Source organism: Chrysemys picta, chromosome 7 (assembly GCF_011386835.1).
Source record: "Chrysemys picta bellii isolate R12L10 chromosome 7, ASM1138683v2, whole genome shotgun sequence".
Classification (NCBI taxonomy): Eukaryota; Metazoa; Chordata; order Testudines; family Emydidae; genus Chrysemys; species Chrysemys picta.
This window is the reverse complement of record NC_088797.1, coordinates 73855739-73879710: the sequence shown is the minus strand read 5'-3', so window position 1 is coordinate 73879710 and position 23972 is coordinate 73855739. Positions and strand designations below refer to the sequence as shown.

The window sequence follows — 23972 nt, the reverse complement described above, 5'->3', positions numbered from 1 at the left end:
ATATCTGTGAAAGATGACAAGCAGGCAATCACTTACAGTCTGTGCTGATCATTTCTTCTTCAGACTTTGAAGGGTTTAAAATAAAAAGCAGCCATCCAAATAAAAATATAATATCTTCAAAGGCCAATACATTGAAAATATATTTCTGCTTTTAACATTATACATTGGATGCATAATTGTCTCAAAACTACCAAGTACTGTAATAGCAAAGCAGATTTTCTAGATAAGGGATTTTTATTTATTTTATTTTGCTGCTGATAATGCACTTGTTTGCTTCAGTTGTTTTTATTACATACCCTTGACAAGGTATTGTGTCCTGATCTGTGATCCTTGACTCTTCTAGTTGTTGATATGCTGGTCCTGTAATTCCATTGAACCTACCCCGAGGTAAGGGTGGAGTCTTCCGAAAGGCATTCTTGTGTAGCATTCCACTTCTTTGTCCTGGGCTGCAGCATGAAGAGAGAGTTCTGGGGACAAGAACAAGAGTACAGTAAAAAGTACCAGAGCCCCCAACATACAAATGTATAGAGTAAAGATTACAGAATTAATAATACATGGACTGCAGTATTATAAATTTGCTGCGGTAGTTTGTGATGTCAGCAGTCGTTCTCCATGGAAATATAATGCTGTAATTCTTACTTGGCTTTTTATTCCATATTTAAATTTCAGTCTCTCCTGGAAGAATAGAAATAAATGATTGGTACATTGGAAATTCTCTTGTATTTGGTCAGCTGTCCTGTTCCATCACCATCATCCTGGTACTTAGGGTCAGATCCTCAGCTGTTGATCTGGACCTTAAGTTTTAGGCATATCTACTAACACTGCTTTATCAACCTGCACTGTACATTTTTTGTAACAATAAGTTGTACTTTTTTTTTATTGTGGTAAGGTTGCACAAAATTAGAGTAATTTTAAAATATGTTTTACCTATTTCAGAAAAGTGCCACCTTTTGAAAATTCTATTTATATTTTAAGGGAGCTAGGAATTATTTCCATTTACTGCAGGAATCATAAGGGATCTGGAATCCACATAACATTATTTTACGTTACAGTTGAATTCAGTTGCTGCTAATGCAAAAGTAAGGAAACAGATGACTAAGCCAAAATCATAACCTATTTCTATCATTAACTGGTTACAAAGGTGCATAGCATTGCTGAATTGTTTGTTTTACAGCTATTCTTCTTTTGCAGTATGTCATCTGTGCATTTCCTTTATTATCTATTAGTCTGTGGCATAATCTTAATGATAAAGCATAGAGTCAAATATAGTAAAAATCTTAAATGAATCAAACAGTACCATAGAATCTCTATTGATAGAAATTCCATGCTTGAATAATAAGAGTATAGCAATAGAAATGTACTACCAACCACCTGACCAGGATGGTGATGGTGATTGTGAAAGGCTCAAGGAGATGAGAGAGGCTACAGAAAACCCAATAATAATGGGGGATTTCAACTATCACCATATTGACTTCGTATATGTCACCTCAGGATGGGACACAGAGATAAAATTTCTAGCATTAACAAATGCTAGTCCTGGAACCCATGAGCAACAATAAAGTAATTAAAATTAACATCCTTGTAGGGGGTGAAATACCAAAGAAACCCACCACAGTAGCATTTAACTTCAAAAAGGCGAACTACACAAACATGAGAAAGGTAATTAAATAGAAATTAAAATGCACAAGAGTGAAGTGTTTGAAAGCTGCATGATTTTTTTTAAATCATAACTAAATATTTACAAGAAAGAAAGAAAGAAAGAAAGAAAGAGAAACAGCAGCAGCAGCAGCAAGAAGACCAAAAATGCCACCATGGCTAAACAGATGAGTAAAAGAGGCAGTTAGAGATAAAAAAACATCCTTTAAGAAATGGAAAATTCTCCTGGAAAAATAGAAAGGAGCATAAACTCTGGCTAGTCAAGTATAAAAGTATAATTAGGCAGTCCAAAGATGTCTGCAAAAAGTTACAAAGGAATCTCACAAAACTTGGTGACTGGACAAGAAAATGACAGAGGAAATTCAATGCTGATAAATGCAAAGCAATGCATGTTGGAAAACATAATACTTACTATACATGCACAATGATGGAGTCTAAACCAGCTGTCATGACTCAAGAAAGAGATCTTGAAGTCATTGTGGATAGTTCCCTGAAAACAGCTGCTCAATATGCAATAGCAGTCAAAAAATCTAATAGAATATTGGGAACCATTAGGAAAGGGGAAAAAATAAGTCAGAAAATAGCATGATGCCACTATATAAATCCACGGTATGCCCACACCTTAAATACCGCAAGCAGTCACCCCATCTCAAAAAAAGTATATTAGAATTGGAAAAGGTACAGAGAAGGGCAACAAAAATGATTAGGGGTATGGAACAGCTTCCATAGGAGGAGAGATTAAAAAAACTGGGACTGTTCATCTTGGAAAAGAGACTAAAGGGGAATAGGAAAGAGATGAAGAAAGTGCCTATGAAAGTGGATATGATGTGGAGAAAGTGCATAAGAAAGTGTGATTCATTCCCTTCCCATAACACAAATGTGACACTCTGCATCCCATAGTCACTATAGTGATATGATTATGATATGTATAATATAATTATGATGCATCTTGTACAAAGTATGCCTTGTGAGATGTCATTTTAAAAGTCTTAATCTGTTAATTTGTATGTACTATCATCGTATAGGAAGTTATGAAGTTTTGCTATGTATGTGCCACTGAAACATGTGAGATTGGGAACACCCACAAGCAGCCTTTCAAGTACAATAATAAAAAGACCAAACAACGATGATGGCTCATTGAGGAAAATACAAAACACTCACAAGGATTACCCCCGAAACTGTGTACAATGGAAACCTCTCAGAGATAGCATGTACCCAATGGAGACTGATTGACTCATGTCACAGCAAAACATTTTTCCAGCAAACAGGAAGAAGATATAAAAGGGGAAGTGATAGCATCAATTGGCCTTACTCCCCTTACAACACAACACCTGAGGGACAAAAACTGAACTGGGGGAACGAGGGTACCAGGCGAGACAGAAGAATTCCTGCCTGTATATGCAAAAGCGATAACCTGCTTATACTAGCTAACAGGCTGAGGCACTGCTTGATTCAAATACTATCTAGTTTATAAAGCTTAGATTGTGTTTTTGTTTATTTCTTAGGTAATCTGCTTTGATCTGCAGGCTCACTACTTATAATCACTTAAAAACTATCTTTCTGTAGTTAATACATGTGGGGGGGGATGGGTGGACTCGGTAATAAACTTATATTGGTCAGGCTTTTGACCACAGCGAGACAGTATGGCTCTGGGGTCCTAGGCTGTGGAGGAGCCTTCATGTGACTGCAGCTGGGTGTGTCCCTGCCTGTGTAAAGGTTTGTGTGAGTGCAGGACTGGGAGAGATCTGCAGCTTGTCAATGCAAAACAGTGTAACAGGGATCCCAGTCTTCTGAGACAGAGGGCTCAGTGGTACCCCAGTTCCAGGTTGCACCCTGGGGGGAGGAATCACAGCAAGAATCAGGGGACACCCAATGAAATTAATAGGCAACAGGTTTAAAACAATCAGAAGGAAGTACTACGTCACACAATGCACAGTCAACCTGTGGAAACTCATTGTTAGGGAATATTGTGAAGGCCAAAATTATAACTGGTTTTGAAAAAGAATTACATAAATTCATGAAGAATAGGTCCATCAATGGCTATTAGCCAAGATGGTCAGAAATGCAACCCCATGTTCCAGGTGTCCCTAATCCTTTGACAATCAGAAGCTGGGACTGGATAACAGGGCAGTTCATTCCCTCACAAGTGTCTGGCATTGGCCCGGGTTGGAAGACCGAATACTGGGCTAGATGGATCATTGGTCTGATCCAGTATGGCTATTCTTATATTTTAATATAGTTTTTGTGTGTGCATATATTTGTAAGAAGGGTTACCTTTGATTACATGCATAAACCCAGTCTCTGTTGCAATCCAGTCAACTACTGATGTGTTTATTCTTCCTTTCACAGTACTTGCATTAAAAGTGGGCTTCATTTTGTACGAAATGTGATCTTTATTTGTTGCTAGGGCCACACTTCCTTCCTAAGCAGTTCCCACCTGGACTAAGTATCTTGGACAGACTCCCTGGGCCATACGCTCTACCTTCAAAATCAACTTTTTCTCCCTGAAATAAAACAGATGTTGCCTCCTAAAGTCATCTGTCCTGTTTTCTCTTCAAATACTCTGTCCCCATTCTTCACAAACATCCTATATTGTTCTCCATCCCAGACCCTGCCACACTTTTAACTTTTTAATTGGAAAGATCAATAACCTGTAGTGATAGTGAGGGGTTTTCAATGACCTCTTTAAATTCATTTTTCCTTAGCTGTTTAGAACTCTAGAGAAACATTTTTTTTAAAAAGAGTGTTGTGTGGGTTGAAGTACTATACTTTTGATTCTAAAGACTGGGGTTTAGCTCTTGAAATATATTCTCTGAGAAATGAGTTTTATGACTTCAGCCTCCTCCTTTGTGAAAATGTATTCACCTTACAACACCACAAAACAATCAACAATCTGTTCTTGGATTCCGAGGAGGGAGTCTGAAAAGGAGCAGTTGACTGAATAATACATAGTGGATAATTAACTCTTCTACTTTTACTGCTTGTGGAATATCCACAATCATATTACATTGTCCACAAATTTATTTATTATTTTTAACTCTTTGTGGAATATTTTATTCTCCAAATTGATCTCAGATATTTGAAATGCGGGCTGTATCACTTAGTAGTGAGTGATCTCATAAGTCACCTAGTATTTTTTCTCTTCTCTGATTGGGTGAGAATGCAGGATTTTCCACACGAAGACCTGCATATGAAAAATTAACATTTTGTTTCTGGGAATGTTTTCAAATGCGCATGTGAAATTATCTTTCCTAGTACATTTTTGCCAGTAAAAGTTGACTGATAAAGTCTTTATGCACAAAAAATGAATGTGAATACAGGAAACACAAATTCATTAACAAATTCCATCAAATATTTGCAGAAAATTATTTACATTAGCTGCCACATTGTTGCTGTAGGTCAGGCTAGAAGTTTCAGACTTATGTGTACATCACTTGATTTCTTTAGGTACTGACACAGTTCAGTGACAGCTTGCTAACAGTCCTAAAAACACCTCCACCAATATAATACATTTTGCACATCCATAAAGCTTAAACTGTACTGAATTATAGGTCAAAACTCTTTTTAGTCAATAGTGCTAGTCGTAAGTCGCCTAACATAGCCATGAGAAGCTTTTATTGTGTGAACACAGACAACTATGAATATACAAGAACATGTGCATGTGCACAAACACATTTGCACAGAAATTGCTCACCTGGCCACTCACGTATTCATACAATGATTTGTGAGAATTTGGCAAGACAAATTTAAATGTAAAATCTGCTAGAGAGCCAATAATAAATCAGACCTATGTCTTTTGTCTTTCCCTCAAACAGGAGGAAATCAAACTATTTTAGTAGCTGGGCTGAATGTATGTAGCTAGATAGAATATTCCATCTGGTCCAAAATAAGTCAGGAAACATTTCTAAGACTCTATCTCCTGCTATCTTTCTCCTATAAAGTGCTCTTCTCCCTAAAATAGTCAGATTTCTTCAGGCACTGTTCCTATTTATAAAGGTTATAGCATCCAATCAGAGGGGGGAAAACATGCATAGGGGACTTAGGTGAACAATAAAAAGACTGATTGCAAAATATAAAATATTCAAAGATGCACCTAATATGTCAGTAAACAAAAACTATTAATCAATTATGATTAATAAACAAATCCATATAAATAATGCCTGGATTATGAACAATTCACAAGTCAGAAAGAGATACAGCCCTGATCAATGATTGTCTTAGAAGATATAGTTCAACAATCTCTAACCTTAATGATGAATTACCAATGCATTTTTGCAAGTTGTTTTGTGTGGAAATTTTCTCCAGGTTAAACAACTGAATAGAACAAAACCATACTCAGCAGGTGGCTTATTGCCATCTCAATACACATGCACAGCTCCCAGCAGAGTTAAACTTGTGCATAAGGTGGAAAATGGAATGCATTGAATTTACAATAATACTGGGAACCATCTTGCTCTTTTTTTTTTAGTTTGTTACCAAACAAAACTGATTATACATCTCATTATGGATGAGCACATTCAGAAGTACCTTTGTTTACTGAAACATGGAAAGCATTAACAGGAGGGACACAATTTAAGTGATAAAACTTGAGATAAAAATCAAAGGGTACTTTATTGCAATAGGCAGTTAAGCATCTCAAATGTGATTCAGGCATAAACTGGAAACTATTTATCTGGTATACTGGCTCAGAAGCAGCAAAATTAATCTGACTGCAGAGATCCATAGGAAGACATTAGAATTTCCAACATCCTGATTTTTTCAATAGATCACCTGATTACAGCTGCGCAGAAAAGAATCATAACCTGTGTAATGGATCCTAAAGTGCTTTGTAAACTGGATTGAACTCAGATACTGTTTAACAGAACAAGACAAGTTTCCCTCTGCATTTTTTTTTCCTGAGTAGAAATACTAGGTGTACAGACACACTGAAAAACAATCTGGCTGTAGTTCTTCTGATTCCCCCAATATAAAATCATAACTGTCCCTCCTTTTGTCCCCATATATCCCAGGAATCCAAGTCTCTTCACTCTCTTTGTCACATCACAAACAAAATGTAGCTGCACAAACAACATTTTGTTCTTAGATGTGTGTGTGTAAAGGGAAGTGTGTACTTGTTTACTTTCCTCATTTCTTTACCCCCCTGTTTCTCTCCTTCCATCTCTCAGTAATACTTTGCTCTTCTTCACTTCATTTTCCATTTTGGACTATTTTTTACCAGCTTATTAATATTCTGTGCCATTGTCTTCGGTCTCCTCAGCCTTATTTCCCATTCCCCCTTTTAACAGTATCATTGCCATGTTTCCCTTTCCCTCAATCCTTTTCCTTGCCCCCCCCCCCATTTCATTTTTTCCTCCCCTGCATCCCTTATCCTCCAATGTCTCTTTCTCTCTTCTCCTGATCCCCCCATTTTCTCTCTCTGACCCATGGGATCTACTTTGATTTCCTGCATCTACTAGTGCTCTTGTTACTTTTCTTTGCATACTACTGGGCTTCTCTCACTTTTGCACCACCTCATATTTTCTCTAGTTTCCCCAACAACTTTTCCCTCCACTTCCAGCCTTTATTCTTTTCCTTCTAGCCCCCTTTCTCTAGTCCCCATGCCCTGAGTAGTAGCTCTGAGTGAGGTAGGTAAGAGAAGGATAGGGTGACCAGACAGCAAGTGTGAAAAATCGGGACAGGGGGTGGGGGTAATAGGAGTCTACATAAGAAAAAGACCCAAAAATCAGGACTGTCCCTATAAAATCGGGACATCTGGTCACCCTAGAGAAGGATGAATCTTCTGCTCCAACACTCCTGATGCAGTCAAGACCAGTTACTTATGCCCTCTGGTATGAGGGCTGCCTTCTCTGCTTGGTTTCTTTGGCTTTCCATGGGTAAGACCCACAGCGGCAGCTCAACAGGAGAGTACATACTACAAGACAGAGCAGAGTTACTGCCTGTAAGAGGTTTGTGAAGCTCTTTGGTGCCAAACCTGCAAGAAGAGCTGCACAGACAGAAGCGTGAAATGGAGCCCCACTGAGTTGAGAGGCCTTTGTTTGCTCTTGTTTGGGAACTTGCAAAAAGAAAAGTAAATTTATGAACAAAATAACAGAACAAAACGAATTTCAAATGCAAATAGAGTGGCCACCATTAAAACTAGAGCTGGTCAAAACTTTCTGAAGACAATTTTTGGTCGCTGAAAATTGGTCTTTTATTGAAAACATGTTTTTTATTCCTGAACCTGAAAAAGTTTTCATTTTTTCCCCTTTCCCCATGACAAAATAGAAAAAAGAAAGTGGGGAAAGAGTAAAAACAAAAAACAGAGAGAGGAGCAAGCAGGACAAGACAACACAACCCTGAAAATTCTCTCTAAAAACTTCTGAGAACAATTTCAAATAAACAAAAAATGCTAATTTTAAAACCATCAGAATGAAAATTATTTTGATTTTTTTGCAAAAACTGTTTATCATTTTTGACCAGTTCAAAATAAAACTTTAACAATTGCTGTTTGCAACTAACTGATGTTCCTACAATATAAAAAAAAGTATTTCCTACACCACTAAAGGGAGAGGGAATGTTAATTAGGAACAAAAGGTAAAGATTTAAATAGCACTGCACTAAAGTAACAAACATGAAAAGCTCACACAATTGTAAGCCTGAGATGTCTGTCCGTTTTCAGAAGACAAGTTGCAAAAATTGTACGTTTTTACATAATTTGCTGGATGGTGCTATGCATATTTATTTATTTTACATAGTTGATAGCTCAGTAGTACTGCTACAGGAAGTATACTATGTTGTGTACTGACAAAAACATACATACTTTGCTGTCTAAGACTGAAATGCATGTTTCTTGCCCTGTTGACAGCAAATGTATGCCCCAATGACAGTTAGTTGCCAGACACTGTCTCCTGATATATCTTAAGAGCCAGACAAATTTTTAGCCTTAGTACGTTTAGGCAATCTGCTGCTAACATTTATTCTGATCAACGGGATGCACTTTAGATCAGTTTTCAGTATTTTAATAATTAAGGATCTCCTTTATCTGCTAACATGAGTGTCTGTCAGAATAAATATTGTGCGATGATGTAATATTGTACAACAAGCCCTTTGTCAGACTGTTTATGAATGATGATATAGAGTGAATCAGCCTCCAGACTAGTCTATGCTATACACGGTTTCCTCAAAGAAGAGACTTGGATAAATCTTCACCCAGGCATACAGCAGATAAGTAAATATACAGTAATATGAGCTGTGATCTGATTTCCCTTTGATCCACATAGAAAACATACTTCAGTCTGTTGGTAAACATGAAAATTTAAAACTCTTGGTTTTGCATTTGTATGTCTCACTAGTTCTACTTCAGATTGGGTTTTGTATATATTGTAATGGGCTTGCCACAGAAATCAAACAGCTAATAATAACAACACTCTTTATCATATTTGTCTCTAAGAGAATATTAACAGCATCCTTAGGACCTGAACAAAATTGTGAATGTTATGAAAAGAACAGTGTGATTATAATGAGATTTAGTATATCAAGGAGCCATGGTATAGAAGAATCAGATAAATTACTATAACAAAAAGCTCATATGTGTTTAGCAGGGTTTTTTCCTTTCTTTTCTTTCTTTACAATATTTGTAGTGAGGTAAATTTTAAGCATCAGAATGTTTTTCCTCCCTGGGTTTTTGCTAGAGCAGAGGTTCTAAATCAGGAGGATGTGTAGCCCCGGGGATTACGCAGAGGTCTTCCAGGGGGTAGGTACCTCAACTCATCTAGTTATTTGCCTAGTTTTACAACAGGCTACATAAAAAGCACTAGCAAAGTCAGTACAAACTAAAATTGCATACATACAATGACTTGTTTATACTCTCTATATAGTATACACTGAAATGTAAGTACAAAATTTATTTTCCAATTGATTTATTTTATAAGTATATGGTAAAAATGAGAAAGTAAGCAATTATTCAGTAATAGTGTGCTGTGACACTTTTGTATTTTTATGTTTGATTTTGCAAGCAAGTAGTTTTCAAGTGAGGTGAAACTTGGGGGTACACAAGCCAAATCAGATTCCTGAAAGGGGTACAGTAATCTGGAAAGGTTGAGAGCCACTGTGCTAGAGGTAGCATCGGGGCACCAAAAGAATTTCAGGACTGTGTCTAATCCAAACATTGATAATGAAGTTTTCCCCTAGCATTTATTTCTTGAACTGTGATGTCTAACATCATGAGCCAGATTCTCAATTTGAGTGATGCAAAGGGACTGTAATCTAGCCACATTTCCAGAGCTGCATATGTTACAGCTCCTTTACAGCACCCAACCTATATCCAAGGGGTCCAGCTGTCTAGCCCTGGGACTCATATGCTATTTGAATATGATAACTAATGGCTTGTCTTCACTACCCGCCCGGATCGCCGCGTAGAAATCGATCTCTCGGGGATCGATTTATCGCGTCTCGTTGGGACGCGATAATCGATCCCTGAATCGACACGCGTACTCCACCAGCCCAGGTAGGAGTAAGCGCCGTCGACGGGGGAGCCGCGGCGGTCGATTTGCCACCGTCATCACAGAGGGGTAAGTTGGATCAGATACGTCGAATTCAGCTACGCTATTCCCGTAGCTGAATTTGCATATCTGAAATCGATCCCCCCTGTAGTGTAGACGTAGCCTAAGACTTTGCTCATCAACCGTACACTACACACATGCACAACCCCCTAGAGGCTAAAGATATCAGATAAGTGACATTGCCATCCTAGTTTCTGCTGGTCAGATATATGAAATGTTTACTGAACCTACAAAGAAAGAGCTTACTTTTGCCAGAATTTTTTTTTCCAGCTCTAATATAAATAAATAAATAAATAAATAAAAATGCCAGAACACAAGGCAGGTTTAGACCCTAAAGTAGGGTACTATTTTGCCATCTTCATAGGAAAATATAATTACTTTACGGTGGATTTCTGACTCCCTAATTTGCATTTAGCAGTAGTATACTCTTCAGTTAATACCAATTAAATCAATTAATTGAAATCAGTAGGATTAATTGCAGAGCAAGTTGCTGCTCAACAAGAGTAAGGGGATCAGACTCTAGACTCATGAGTAGCAAAATGGTCATTTGTTCCATCTATATAAACTAGATCTTGAGCAATAGTAGTTGTTGAAAAATGTGGAGAAGCCCATAGGCAGGCCTGGAGAGGCTGCTACAAATTAGGCTGCTCTAATTCAATGGGGCCATTTCAACACCAGAGCAGCCCAAAGTCCCGAGAGCACAAAGTTGGGGTAAACCCACCTTTGCTCCATCTCCCCTTGGACTGTATCTCCTGGAGCAAAATCTTATCTTTCATCTACCAGCAGCTGGTATGTAAAGTTCATCATATTCTTAAGCTATCTGCTAACTTGAGTTCTATAACACTGCTCAGTTTTCCCCAGGGACCTCAACTGCTTGACACAAGTAATATTTAGGGCAAAATTTATCATTAGTAATTAAAATTACTTTCCTAAATTGGTCACATGTAAAATATAGAAACAAAAGTTAATTATAACTAGTTTGAAATCTGTAACATAAACCTTATAAAGAAAGGGCCCAAACTAAAAAAAACCAACATAAGACAGATGACTAATCAATCAGTGGTGCAGTACTTGTAAACCAGTGACACAGAGTAACTTATGAAGCGGTTGCATGATGCATAAATCAATGATGGGCTTATAAATCACTGACATTCTAAAGTCTATTGCATGTTTTATACAACAAAGGCTTGATATATTAAATTGCAAATTATAAAATTACTAAAGCAATTATTTATAAATCAAGGCAAGCTCATCAATCAGTGCAAACACATCTTTGACGCAAGTAATATTAATATAATTTATTGCTGGCACCCTGCAAATAAGGTGTTTGATCCTGTTTTTCTTCTTTCAGCAAAGAAGGCAGCATTAGCAGTGCAGAATATTGGATTGGATACTTTATTGTCAAATGTATAGGAATTCTTCTAATATAGAAGAGTTTAAATAAGTGTGGCTTATATAGTGACTTCCTTGTGGAAGAAAAATGAATGTGTTTGAAAGTTCTTAATAGATTTTTATTTTAAACAACATTTAAATATTAGGGTAATCTTTGGGAGGTTTAAAAATATTTGGGGCTTTTATGATTTCATGCTATATTCATATTATGTAAATAAGAATCAAGAGACATTTCCTGATGAAACTTTATAACATAATTTTATACATACAGAGAGAGAGAGAGAGAGAGAGATCATAAATATGGACATTTCTTTCATTTGAAATATTTTACTTTTAAAGGGTTATAAAATATCTTTTCCATTTAACTAAAATGAGATTAAAATCTTTTAATGGAAAATGTTCTAGGCCACAATTCAGTTGTCCGTCTCTATTCAGCAAAGCACTTAGAGAATGTGCATAAACACTTTGTGAAACTGGGGCTCTAGTGAGTGAATTTTACATGAGAGTTGGTGTTTATTGTCATGTTAAAAGGCATAACTAAGGAAATATAATGGTACCCAATTGTCCCTTATTGGCTCAACAGTGTACTTAGCCTTCCAATCTATTAGAATATAAAAAAAGGAGAAATTGTGGCTGATCTAGGTGGCTAGAATGAAATGTCCTTTTGTTATACAACCAAATAATAGAAGAGTTACAGTAAAGTAGGGCAAAGGAAGACTTTATTAAGTATGATAGTCTTAAGGAATAGACCGTATTCATTATCATTAAGTTTTTCTCCCTAGACTTGCATGATGGACATAATTCTGACCTCATTTTTTTCTGCCATTGTTTTTGAGATCTTTAGTTGTTCCCCTTATCAAATCATCCATATTCTTTGTGCAAGAGGTTATCACCACAACTTCAGTGATGCTAAATAAAGCTGTTCACACCAGGTATGAATTTGAAAATGAATATCTCAGCCCATCATACACACTTGTCATATGAAAAACCAGAAATTAAAAAAAAAGGGGGCATCTCTTTCAATGTTTAAAATTGACCCCTCCCACACACCCCAACCCTTGGAAGCATTATGTATCCAAACTTTTAAAAGGTAGGTCTTCAAAACCACTGCTGGCTGTTACTACTCCTGAATATACACCGAAACCAATAATTTTTAATTTAGAATTCTATTTGTTTAAAGAAACATTCAGAAAAGGTTGAAAGTTTGCAACAGAGCCTGCCTAGGAGAGCATGAGCCATTAACTTCATGAACTAAGATAGGGAGGAGAGGAAAAATCAGTTTTTCAATGGTTTCTCAGAATACAGTTGTTTAGTTCACTAGTCTCTGTCTACAGCTTTGATAGTGTCTCTTAATAGTTCCTCTAGGCTTTTTACAAAAGGTAGATATAGTCTGTGAGCATCTTTAATGCCTTTTTATGTCTACAGCTAAGGAAATGCTTGGTCATCTGCTAGAGGGGGGAGGGATAGCTCAGTGGTTTGAGCATTGGCCTGCTAAACCCAGGGTTGTGAGTTCAATCCTTGAGGGGGCCATTTAGGGATCTGGGGCAAAATCAGTACTTGGTCCTGCTAGTGAAGGCAGGGGGCTGGACTTGATGACCTTTCAAGGTCCCTTCCAGTTCTAGGAGATAGGATAGGATATCTGCTTAATGATTGGATCAGGTCTCTTAGTACATACTGTCTTGAGTGTGTCCATCACAAAGAACAATAATCTTGTATATGTATCACTAAACCAGTAACATCTCTGCCTGTCAATTTTCTGGTCTGAGAGCCATTTGCTTACCTATGTTGCTTGATAGGCTGGCTTCCTCTGTCAGGAGACAAGGCTTCAGGGAAAGATTGAGTGCCTGAAAAACTGGACTCCATAACTTTTCCCATCACAGGCCCAGGATGCCTGTCTGTCTTTGAATACTGTGGTACAGAGAATAAAAAGCAATTAATATATTTAAAGCAGAATACATCATGCATGTTATAAATATCTGAGATGAAAAAGAAGAAGGATGGGAGGTTTCTTGAAATAAAAATGTCACTGGGAGAAAAAGAATGAATTAAATAACCTATGCATATTGGAAAGCACGAATACAGTACTCACTGTTAAAATATTGAAAGTATTTAGTGTTATTGCAGTATTATACAGGTACCTCTACCCTTGGTATTAGGGAATGCTATAATATTGATTCCTTTAGTCACATGGCTGATTTTAGAACTACCCCTGCAAGATGGTATATCTCAGAAGATCCCTAGGACCTGGCAGGGTCCTTGCTATGTCTCCTTTCATTAACAGATGGAATTAACAAACCCACATGGAAAAAAAAAAAACCACTTGGATTCAAATAAATAAGAAATGGTGGATCCAAACATCGTTTGGGGAAAGTCTACATCCTGATTTGCAATTTGAGACTCAGGCCCATCAGGGGTCTACATTTACAGTCTGAAAGTAATTGGCATTCCAGTGGTACTATGGGTATGGTATTCTCTATTTGAGTACTAATCCTCATAGGAACCGCTAGAGTCTATAAATTTGGAAATGAAACAAGAACAAACTTTCTTCTAATTACATACATGTTGGTCTTTTGTTTTGAAAATACAGTGAGCACTTCTCTGATCTGGCTCCGAGTGGAACCAGAAAGTGCAGAGATGTGTAAATATTAAAAAATGAATAACAGAACATTTAAAAACTCAAAATAAATTCCATTTCAGTATGATGTCAGGGATGGATGAATGTGCAGTCTGATTCTTATTTTATCAAACCAGTTTGCTCATCCATAGTGTTCATTGGGTAATATCCCAGAGATATGAGAAATGGATCTGCCTTTTCATGTAGATGTTAAAAAGCAGTGCAGTTGGCAGCTTTCTTAGGCTACTTGACAGTTACCTAAAGTTAGCTTGGTTGGCCCTATGTTTTCCAACTTTGGGTTTCTATATATCACCAATATTTGCATTCTTTTTGCAATAAACAAAGTATTGTGCAAGATAGGACATGATACAAGTTAACTCAAGGATGCCTAAATCACTTACGCTCCCTAGAAAGTCATAGCTGATATTATTGAACAACCATTACAGTAAAAAGGGTAACAGTGATTCAATATAAACTGTCCATGGTGAAGAACTGGTACAATTTCTGTCACAATGCTTCTCTTTGTCACAGTTATTCTGTAGCTTAACCGAAAAGGCCCAACATTTAGTGCACATAAAAACTAAAATATCCCCTTTCTTAGGTTTAATCATACATCCTACCATCTTCAACAAAATCAGAAACGGATGACAGAAACCTGAGATCTAGTCAATTTAAAAAATGAGTTAAAAATAGTTTTAGTTAGTACATCCACCCTTGATTCACCTGGCCATTTTCTGTGGCTAAACAAACACATTTTCCCCCTGCGTTTTTCCTTTCCCTGCTGACTGTGTGAAACATCCACACAAACAATAGAATAAAATGACTAAGACGGGGGGAGACATGAAAATGAAACTGAATATACGCAAAGTGCTGTCAAATGCACAAAGTAAACACACTGATAAACTAGAATAAATGTATTAGGTTCTGATCTCTTTCAGTCATAGGGAGCTTAGTTATCACTGGTAACAATAGTAGGTAAAACATTTTAAGAATAGAAGTATGATTTTTAAGGTGCCAGCTTTCCCAAAGGTTTCAAACGTTAATGGTTTCTCTGCCAGATGCAGAAAGGAAACTGCCTTTGATTTTTGACCTGAATAAATCAATTTGATCTACAAAAAGAATGAATTGTTAACTTGAGAAAGCTATTCCTGTTCCTTCTTGTGTTTTACATCAGATTAAACTGAAGGTCCAAATGGCTTGTAAAATCATGAGTCTGAAGTGAACCATAAACAACAGTTAGAGCTCAGTCCTGCCCTGCTCAGTCCTGTGTGAAAAGTTGCTGTGGGTTGGGGCAGAAGACGGTACGATTCATCTGTTCTCCCCACACATGAAGAGAGGCATGATCCTTTCAAAGTGCCCTAGAAGGTTGGATAAAATACCAGCCCATTTACCAAATTCCCCAACAGGCACTCTCTGCAGGGTAGTAGGTTTTTTTTTTTTTGGTGTTGTTTAGCTGACAGATTTATTTCTTCATTATTAAATTTACAGCTGGCCCATAATTATGATGCTAATTCACACAGAAACTAATAAAAAACTCATGTGGTCTGATTCCACATTCCTTGAAGTCAAGAGCCAAACTCACAAGGACTCCAGTTGTGATGGGTCAGATACCAGTAAGCACTTTTCACAAGTCTCTAAACAGTTTTGTGCAATTACACCGCTACCTTGATATAACGCGACCCAATATAACATGAATTTGGATATAACACGGTAAAGCAGTGCTCTGGGAGCGCGGGGCTGCGCACTCCGGTGGATCAAAGCAAGTTTGATATAATGCCGTTTCACCTATAACATGGTAAGATTTTTGGGCTCCCGAGGACAGCGTTATATCGAGGTAGAGGTGTACATTGGTTGCCTGTGAAGCTAAGAATCAGGTTTACATTTTTGTTTTTTGTCTTGAGAATTTTAATGACATCTTGTCTGTAGGAATTTGTTTGTATTCATGTCCCTCGTCACATATTTATGTACATTTATACTCACTACTATATTTATTCCTTCTTAAGATTGACCATATTTTCCATGTCCCTTCTCTTTCCATTTCCCAGATTCCATTCCTATACACACTTATAACCTGATTTTCACAAGTGCTAAGCAACCACAGCTTCTTCTGGCTACAATGAATTGTGGATGCTCAATAAACCTGAACAATCAAGCTAGTCGCCCTGTTTGGTACAGTTATTTGAGGCAGGCTCTTCGGGTTAATTTTAAAACACAGCTGAAGATTTATTTGTCCTATTTATTTTTAGGTTTTTATTGTCTCTTGGTTGACTATTTGTGCTTCTTGTTTGAGCAATTACTGAAAAGTCCTTTGATACATGTGGCTAAATAAATTAATGAATAATGATAGAGTTAAAAAATAAACCTTTGTGCAAATTTTCAATTACTCACAGTTTCATGGAGAAAATAAACTATTATAGGCAATTACCCATCCTTTCAGCTTCTCACAAGTAATATTCCACCCCTTTCCTAGATATACTATTAAAATCTGAGGACACAGCATGGTCTAATATGTAGGATACTGGCCTGGGACTCGGGAAATCTTCATTTTATTCATGGCTCTGCCACCTCACTTGTGTGACTTTGAGAAAATCATTTCATCTCTCTGTGCCTGGATTTCACCAACTGTAAAATTAGGATAATGATTCCAGCCTTTGTAAAGTGCTTTGAGATCTCTGGATGACAAGTGCTGTACAACTGTTAAGCATTATTATTATTATGGGGTTATACAAAAAGCAAGGAGCTGCTTTACTACTACACCATTCAAAGGAGGGTGAAATGGGGGTCAGCTTCACCACCTGCAGAAACCAGGAGTACAATCTGCAACCATCTACTCCTGTGGGGCAGCAATGCCAGAAAGGGAGGACAGGGGAAAGCCAGCTACAAACCTGCCTGAAACCAGGGTACGTAGTCAGCACAGCAGCTGCCCATGTTATCATGGCTGCAATACTATTTATACTTACACTAGCTCTCATCAAGCTACTGTGAGGGTACATAAGCAGGGGAATCACACCACTAGCTTGTAGTATAGACATAGCCTTGCATCAGCTGAACCTATGATTTTATTTCTTTAACTTGATAGGTTGGTGCAAACTGCTTCCACTTTCTGCAAAGTCAGAAACCTAGTTTCTTCTCAGGAATCTCCTTAAATAGCCCCACATTTAGAACTACCCACTATAAGAGCTGGAATTTCTAACTAGCTTACAGTATCTCTCTCATTTTTTTTTCCTCTTAATTAATTGGCCTCTCAGAGTTGGTAAGACAACTCCCACCTGTTTATGCTCTCTGTATGTGTGTATATATATCTCCTCAATATATGTTCCATTCTATATGCATCCGAAGAAGTGGGCTGTAGTCCACGAAAGCTTATGCTCTAATAAATTTGTTAGTCTCTAAGGTGCCACAAGTACTCCTGTTCTTCTTTTTGCGGATACAGACTAACACGGCTGTTACTCTGAAATCTCTCATTACTGCTGGTCTAGTGTGGTCAATATTTAACTGCCAACATTCCCATGATAGTTTGTTTAAATCACAGCTCTACCAAAACTACAGTGTATGTCCCAAACACTCAAGGGGTTCAATGGAGGTCAAAAATTTGCTGTTGAACTTTCTGACAGTTCTGATCATCCCATAGGCCAAAACATATTTCTCTCCCTTTCCCCCAACAAATTAAGGGGCTTTAAATGTCACCATCTGGCTGTGCAACAAATTACTCTGTATTTCTATAGAATAGTTCAATAAAGAATTTATTTATTACACACTCCAGCAAAAAGTGACAAGACTGAGAAAAGGCATTTTTATCCCGGATAGTGAGGAATATGAGAATAATAGGAAAGTTTGGAACCAGTGACCACAAGTACTTGAACCAAGCATGGTGAATAATGTGACCACAAAATGCAGCAAAACAAGAGTACTGGACATCAGGAAAAAAGGTGATGGGGAATTAAGAGACCTACTGAGTAAGGTGCAATGGCAGGAAGTTTTAAAATCCACAGGTGTTAAAAGAGGCCAGGAATTCCTATAAGGAATTTTAATTAGGTTGACAACCCACAGTTTCGCTGGTCAGGGTGAATGCAAACATTTGGCCAGTTTGCTTCACAAAGGGCTACTCAAAATTATGAGAGTTAAAGGAAATCTTTAGTGGAAATGAAAGTAGTAGTCAGTGACCAAGAAGAACGTTCTGAGTATAAAAAGCCTTGCAGGGAAGGTAGACACAGACAACAAAAAAGCAACATGGATAAAATACCACCTTAGGGCTAGATTGAGCATTGAAGTATCGTTGATTCCCTTTCCCACCTCCAGGAAGAACACCGGCGAGTCTCAATTTCCTGCCTTTTCTTCTGAGGATAAGAAAGGTGGAGCATTCTCTTTGCATGTCTCCCCCGTCTCTGGCACTTGCACGGGCAAGGGTGGAATAGCAGGTGAGCATCTGTACTCCTTAAAATCTAGGGAGCCCTAATGTGGTCAGACAGGGGCAGAGGGATCTTTCTCCCTCTTACTCCCCAAAGTAGCTGCATTAAGAACAGACAAAATCTGTCCCTTTATGAGTGAATGCTAAGGGTTATGGGGTGGGGGGAGGGGAAATAAGGCAATTTTACAAATCTATCATGGGAAAAGTAGTAGTACCAGACAAGCAGTAGGATGGAATTTAAATCAATGATGACTCAACAATAACAGCACTACTGCCTTTTTTAAATATGTCTTTAATGAGAAAAAAAATCACAAAAGAAGTTTGAATGACTAGTAAGGAGGTAAAAATAACTACTGATAAATAACAAGTAGAGTATTACAACACTTGGAAAATATGTACAGACACACAAACTGATCCAGGTTCAAGACACCCCAGGAATTAGCTGACTGTATTGCTGGAGATTATTTTTGAAAAGTAACAGACAAATGGGAATGAAATAGGAAATAATAAATGTAGTAACACTGTTCAAACAAGAAAATTAGAGTACTCCTGGCCATTACTATCATATAAATCCAGACTATATCCCTAACAAAATAATGGAAGCAGTGTTAAGAGGAAAAAGCTCAACAAATACCTGGGGGATAATAGAATCACAAGCTATAAGCAGCAGAAGTTTATAAATAATAATTCTTCCCTAACAAACAAGATTGCTGATTTGTTTTATAGAATTACAGAATTTGTGGATGATGGTTAGTCTAGTATGGGGGAGAAAAGGGGTGGACTTGCAGAAGAAATTCATAAAGAAGAAATGAATGTAATCTCCTGGTAAATGGAGCTCTCCAAGTGTATTGCACCTACAAATCTACACTTATTCTCCCTCTTCTCTTCTCCAGAGACATTATTGGAATGCTTTCATTAAGCATTAAAAAACTGAGGAGAAGTATAGGGTGGGGTCACTTCTGGAATATAGGGGTCTCAGGGTGACTTGACCCTCCCCCCCCCCCAACAGATTTAATACCAAATGTTCTGTAGCTCACATGCCTGGCACATGAGTCCTACAATGTGGATCTGCCCAGGCAATACAACTCCACATATTGCTAGGTAGCCTTCCTTTCCTAGCTGTGGATATTCTCCTGAAGGGAGACACAAAAATAAAGGATGTGAACAATCTGAATTCTAATGCTTCTACATTTCATACTATCAGCAATCCCTGTTGCTTTCTGAATATCATGTTGCTTAACTTGAGCATCTATTTCACATCTCATTAAATAACTGTAAAAGCAACCCTTCCATATGAATGTTTAATGAATTTAGGGGAACATCCCACACCGCAATTTGAAACATGAATTCCAACTAGATAACATTTAGTTTAGGATGCAGCAAGAGACTGCATTACAAATGGAAAGTATTTTGAAAGCAAACATCCAGAGTTTTTAACCTTGTATGTGATTTTCATAATCAAGCTGTTGTAAAGAAATCTTTAATTGGCACGGAAGTGGGCTATCAGAAGGATTGAGATTTATTAATCCATATTTTCCTGCAACAGCTGCAAATATAATGAGTTAGGCTAGAGTGAAATGCAAATTTGTAATAAATTTGAATGCTTGGTTCAAAATGAAATATAGGGTGTACCTACAATAGTACAATAATAATTTATTTATATTAACATAGTACCTGTCATTAACAGAAACCCGAAGTGCCTTTCAAAGTATAAGCAATACAACCCTGATTTACCAATCTCCAATTTAAAAAGGTGGTGGGAAGAGGTGGCACCCTTGCACTGTAATTGGTCAAGCTCCTTTAAAGCCAGCCTCTTTGCAAAGTTAGCTGAGTACCACTAATTGTGTTTTGGACCTCTTCCAAAGGGGAGAGCGAGGATAGCATGTTTCGAAGAATCTGTGCATTGGGATCACTTTATCCACAAATGAAATGTACCAACCTCTAGATTAGCATGCGGCAGATGTTTAACAGTAGCCTGAAATACCACAGCCATTTGACTTTATTAAACTCATAAACCTTACACAAAACATTGTCTACCTTACCCAGTTTCATAACTATTACAGAGAACAGGAGGTAAAATAAGCTGGGTATAAAATTTGGAGGAGTCACCAGACTCAGTTTAGAGAAGGAGGAGTTAAGTTTGGGAGTTTGTGAGGTAGGAAAGAGGGAGAGAGATTTTTGGGATTCACTCAAAGGGGTAGGCAAGGAGAAGACTTCAAAGATTTATAGAAGCACACTTTTGTGGGACATATGGAAATCAAATATCTAAGCCTTCTGAGGTTCCCCCCATTGTCAGTTATCAGGGTTCAGTAGTTGCTAAATATCCCCAATGAACAATTCTCATGGATGCCACGTAAGCATGTCTAATTTTTTGAAGGAGGGTGGATCTTCATCATCCATCTTTTGCCATGTCACAGGCTTGATCATACTTCCATTGAAGTCACTTTGACTTTTGCCTTTGACGTCAATGGGAGAAGGATCAGGGCAAAAATATGCACAAATGATCAGCCTAGCGCCCTGTCTAACTAGCTGGACTGTGCCCTGGAGAGAAGTTTCTGGGCTGGGTGTGGAATCCTTCCCATCATCAACAGATTGTGAGCTGCTGAGGCAAAGTTCCATGGAGACTACTACAACTCAGTGACTGAAGTAGTGCTGTGTGGTCCCAATATACTTCTGTTTCCTCATGGGAATGCTCTGCCTCCCCATCAATGTCCAGCTATCAGTCCCTTCACACCAGAGCCCCTTTACAGCTTTTGAGGAGGAGGCAGGATTTGCCCCCTTAGGGTTGATATTTTGCACTTTTGGGAACTAGTTTGAAAGTCTTTTTTTGTTGTTGTTGTTTTACTGTGATGGTTTATGAATATTTAATGAAGTACCTTCCTGCACTAAAGTTTTTCCAACAATAGAAACCATTATTACCCTGCAGTTATGCTATATCCTTAACCGTGCAAGGTCATTCTATTTTTTCTTCCTTAATGTCCTTGATCCCAAAGGGAAAACACATTAAAAGCAAGGCTAGAGCATCTCCCTGCCAGCAGCAACAAGATCTGGAAAACAGTATGTTAATTACCATAATTGGTAATCACCATTCTGAACAGCACTGGCTGGTAAGCAAACTTTGGCTGAAAACCATTGTTATTGTTTATTATTTCAAATCCCCCAAAACTGGAATCCACAAACTACCCCTTCAGCTATCATGACCATTATAAAGGTTCATAATAAGCATTATTATGATGACAATAGAATAGGACATCAGTGAAGCTTATGGTGTGTTTGTCAAATGCTCAAAATACACTAAATAATTATTTACAAAGCTGGAGCAAAATATATTTGACAATTAAAAAGAAAGGGAAAGAGACAATATACATAGTAATATTTGAGACCTATTGTTTATAGCATAGGTTAGAGCAAAGGATCACAAAAAGCACTTTACAGACTTCACTTCACCTGCTAATGTGCTGGTAACACAGATGATAGCTATTCTGAATCAGCAACCTTCACAAAAGCTTTTGTAAGGAGGAATAAGAACCGGTTTCGTGTCCACCTGACCAAGACACAGCTTTTCATCTATGCCATTGAGAAGCCAAGCAGAAATTAATCATCACCTGGGATGAAACCCTAGTGGCTAATCATCCAAACCCTGTCTACCTGGTGGTGACATTGGACTGGACACTTTCCTTCAAAGTCCATGTAGAGAAGACAAAAGGGAAAGTTAGCGTCCGTAACAACAACCTCTGAAAGTTGGTTACCTCAACGTGGGGAGCCAATCCAGCTACTTTGCCAACCACTGCTATTGTCTTGTGCTACTCCATAGCACATTATGCCTATCCAGTGTAGGAATGATCTGTCCATGCTAAGAAATTAGACCCTGTTTTAAATGACAGTTGTCGTGGAATAACAGGATGTCTAAAGCCAACACCAAAGGACAGCCTGTACTTAATGGCTGTCATTGCACCACCTGATATCAGGAGGAAGGTAGCAAGCCAAAGGGAATGATCACAGCAGATGAAAGATCCAAGACATCCATTTTATGGTCACACAGGAATAACCAAATGTCTTAAATTGTGAAAGAATTTTATAACCAATGTTGTGCCTTTGGATACGACAACTGGCTAGGCATGACGAGGTTATGGAATGAAAGACTATGCATAGTAGGATGCACTGAAATAGATCTGGAACCCCAAGAGGATCTTTCCAGAGGGGCCAATACAGACTGGTCAAAGAGGAGCTGCCTGAACCACTTGCGCATACAAACTAGCAGATCAAAGACTAATATGATCAAATGGGGTGCACTCTAATGACACAAATATATGTGAGGTGCAGACCATGGAGCACTTGCTCATTTGCCAACTCTTTGGGGAGACCTGTATGAAGAAGAACCTCGCTGCAGCAATACAAAGAGCCATTGCTTGTGCACAGTTCTGTGACAAGAACTCAAGGAGAAGAAGAAGAAGGGGGAAAGTGAAGAGTAACTGAACCAGATGAAATTAAACCAGGAGGAATTTTAATAGGTATCATGAATTGGAAGTAGGTCAGTTTACTGGAGCTACTCTGCTAAAAAAAGGAGCCATACCTTTAATGCACATTGTGTGATCATCCAAAAGTCTTCCCTTCAGCAATGGAGATTCTGTCTAGACTTGTATTCAATCTGCATTTGCAGAACCGGTTCTAAACAGTTTTATATTGTTTAAGGCTAACTTGATCTAAACAAAGTTGACCCTATTCCCTCTGCTTAGCCAAACTAAATATGAAGTAAGTTAGCATGAACTGGTTAAAAATGAGTGTCATATTCACAATTATGAGACAGGTGCTTAGCACTCCCCAGGGATACAAAATAGCTTAATTGGCTGTTGAATTGGTTCTCTGTATCACCCAGGCAACACAAAAGCAACTAGAGTGTATTGATGAATCTGGACCCATATATTAGAATCTTATTCAGAGTTTATGGAGGTCACTGAAAAGATTTCCATTGACTTCACTGGGCTTTGGATCAGGCCTTTGAACCAGTTCAGCAAACAAATTTGGTTGAAGCATGGATGAGGCTACAGTATGAGTTTAGGAACCTGTGGGGAGGGATTGTTTTAATATTGACTCAGAGGTACAAATGTTCTTCCTATTTCCTGCTGCATCTCAGTTTTTTGGGGGGAATCTTGTTAGACTGAAACCCCTCAAATCTTGTAAGGTCTGACAAACCCTCAGCTGGAGCTGGTATGGAAGGTGAGAGGTTAAGAGCTAACCTTAATTTATTGAATACTGAATTGTGATCCATGATGAAAGCCTATTGTTTCTCTCATCTATCACAAAGAAAAAGAAACAAATCTACTACTGTGGTAAAATGAAGCTTAACAACATTTGAGAGAGA

The 23972-nt window shown here is 37.9% G+C and overlaps 1 protein-coding gene across 3 annotated transcripts in view; it reads right to left on the bottom strand.

Moving 5' to 3' along the window:
• Positions 1–23972, bottom strand: part of NRG3 (neuregulin 3) — a 946990-nt gene that overhangs the window by 27859 nt on the left and 895159 nt on the right. For all 3 annotated transcript variants that reach the window (XM_005294028.4, XM_065551803.1, XM_065551804.1), the window contains exons 7-8: positions 13369–13496; positions 297–467 (exon numbers count right to left, since the gene is read on the bottom strand). In XM_005294028.4, the coding sequence (XP_005294085.1) occupies positions 297–467; positions 13369–13496 (299 nt within the window). The remainder of the gene's footprint in view (positions 1–296; positions 468–13368; positions 13497–23972) is intronic.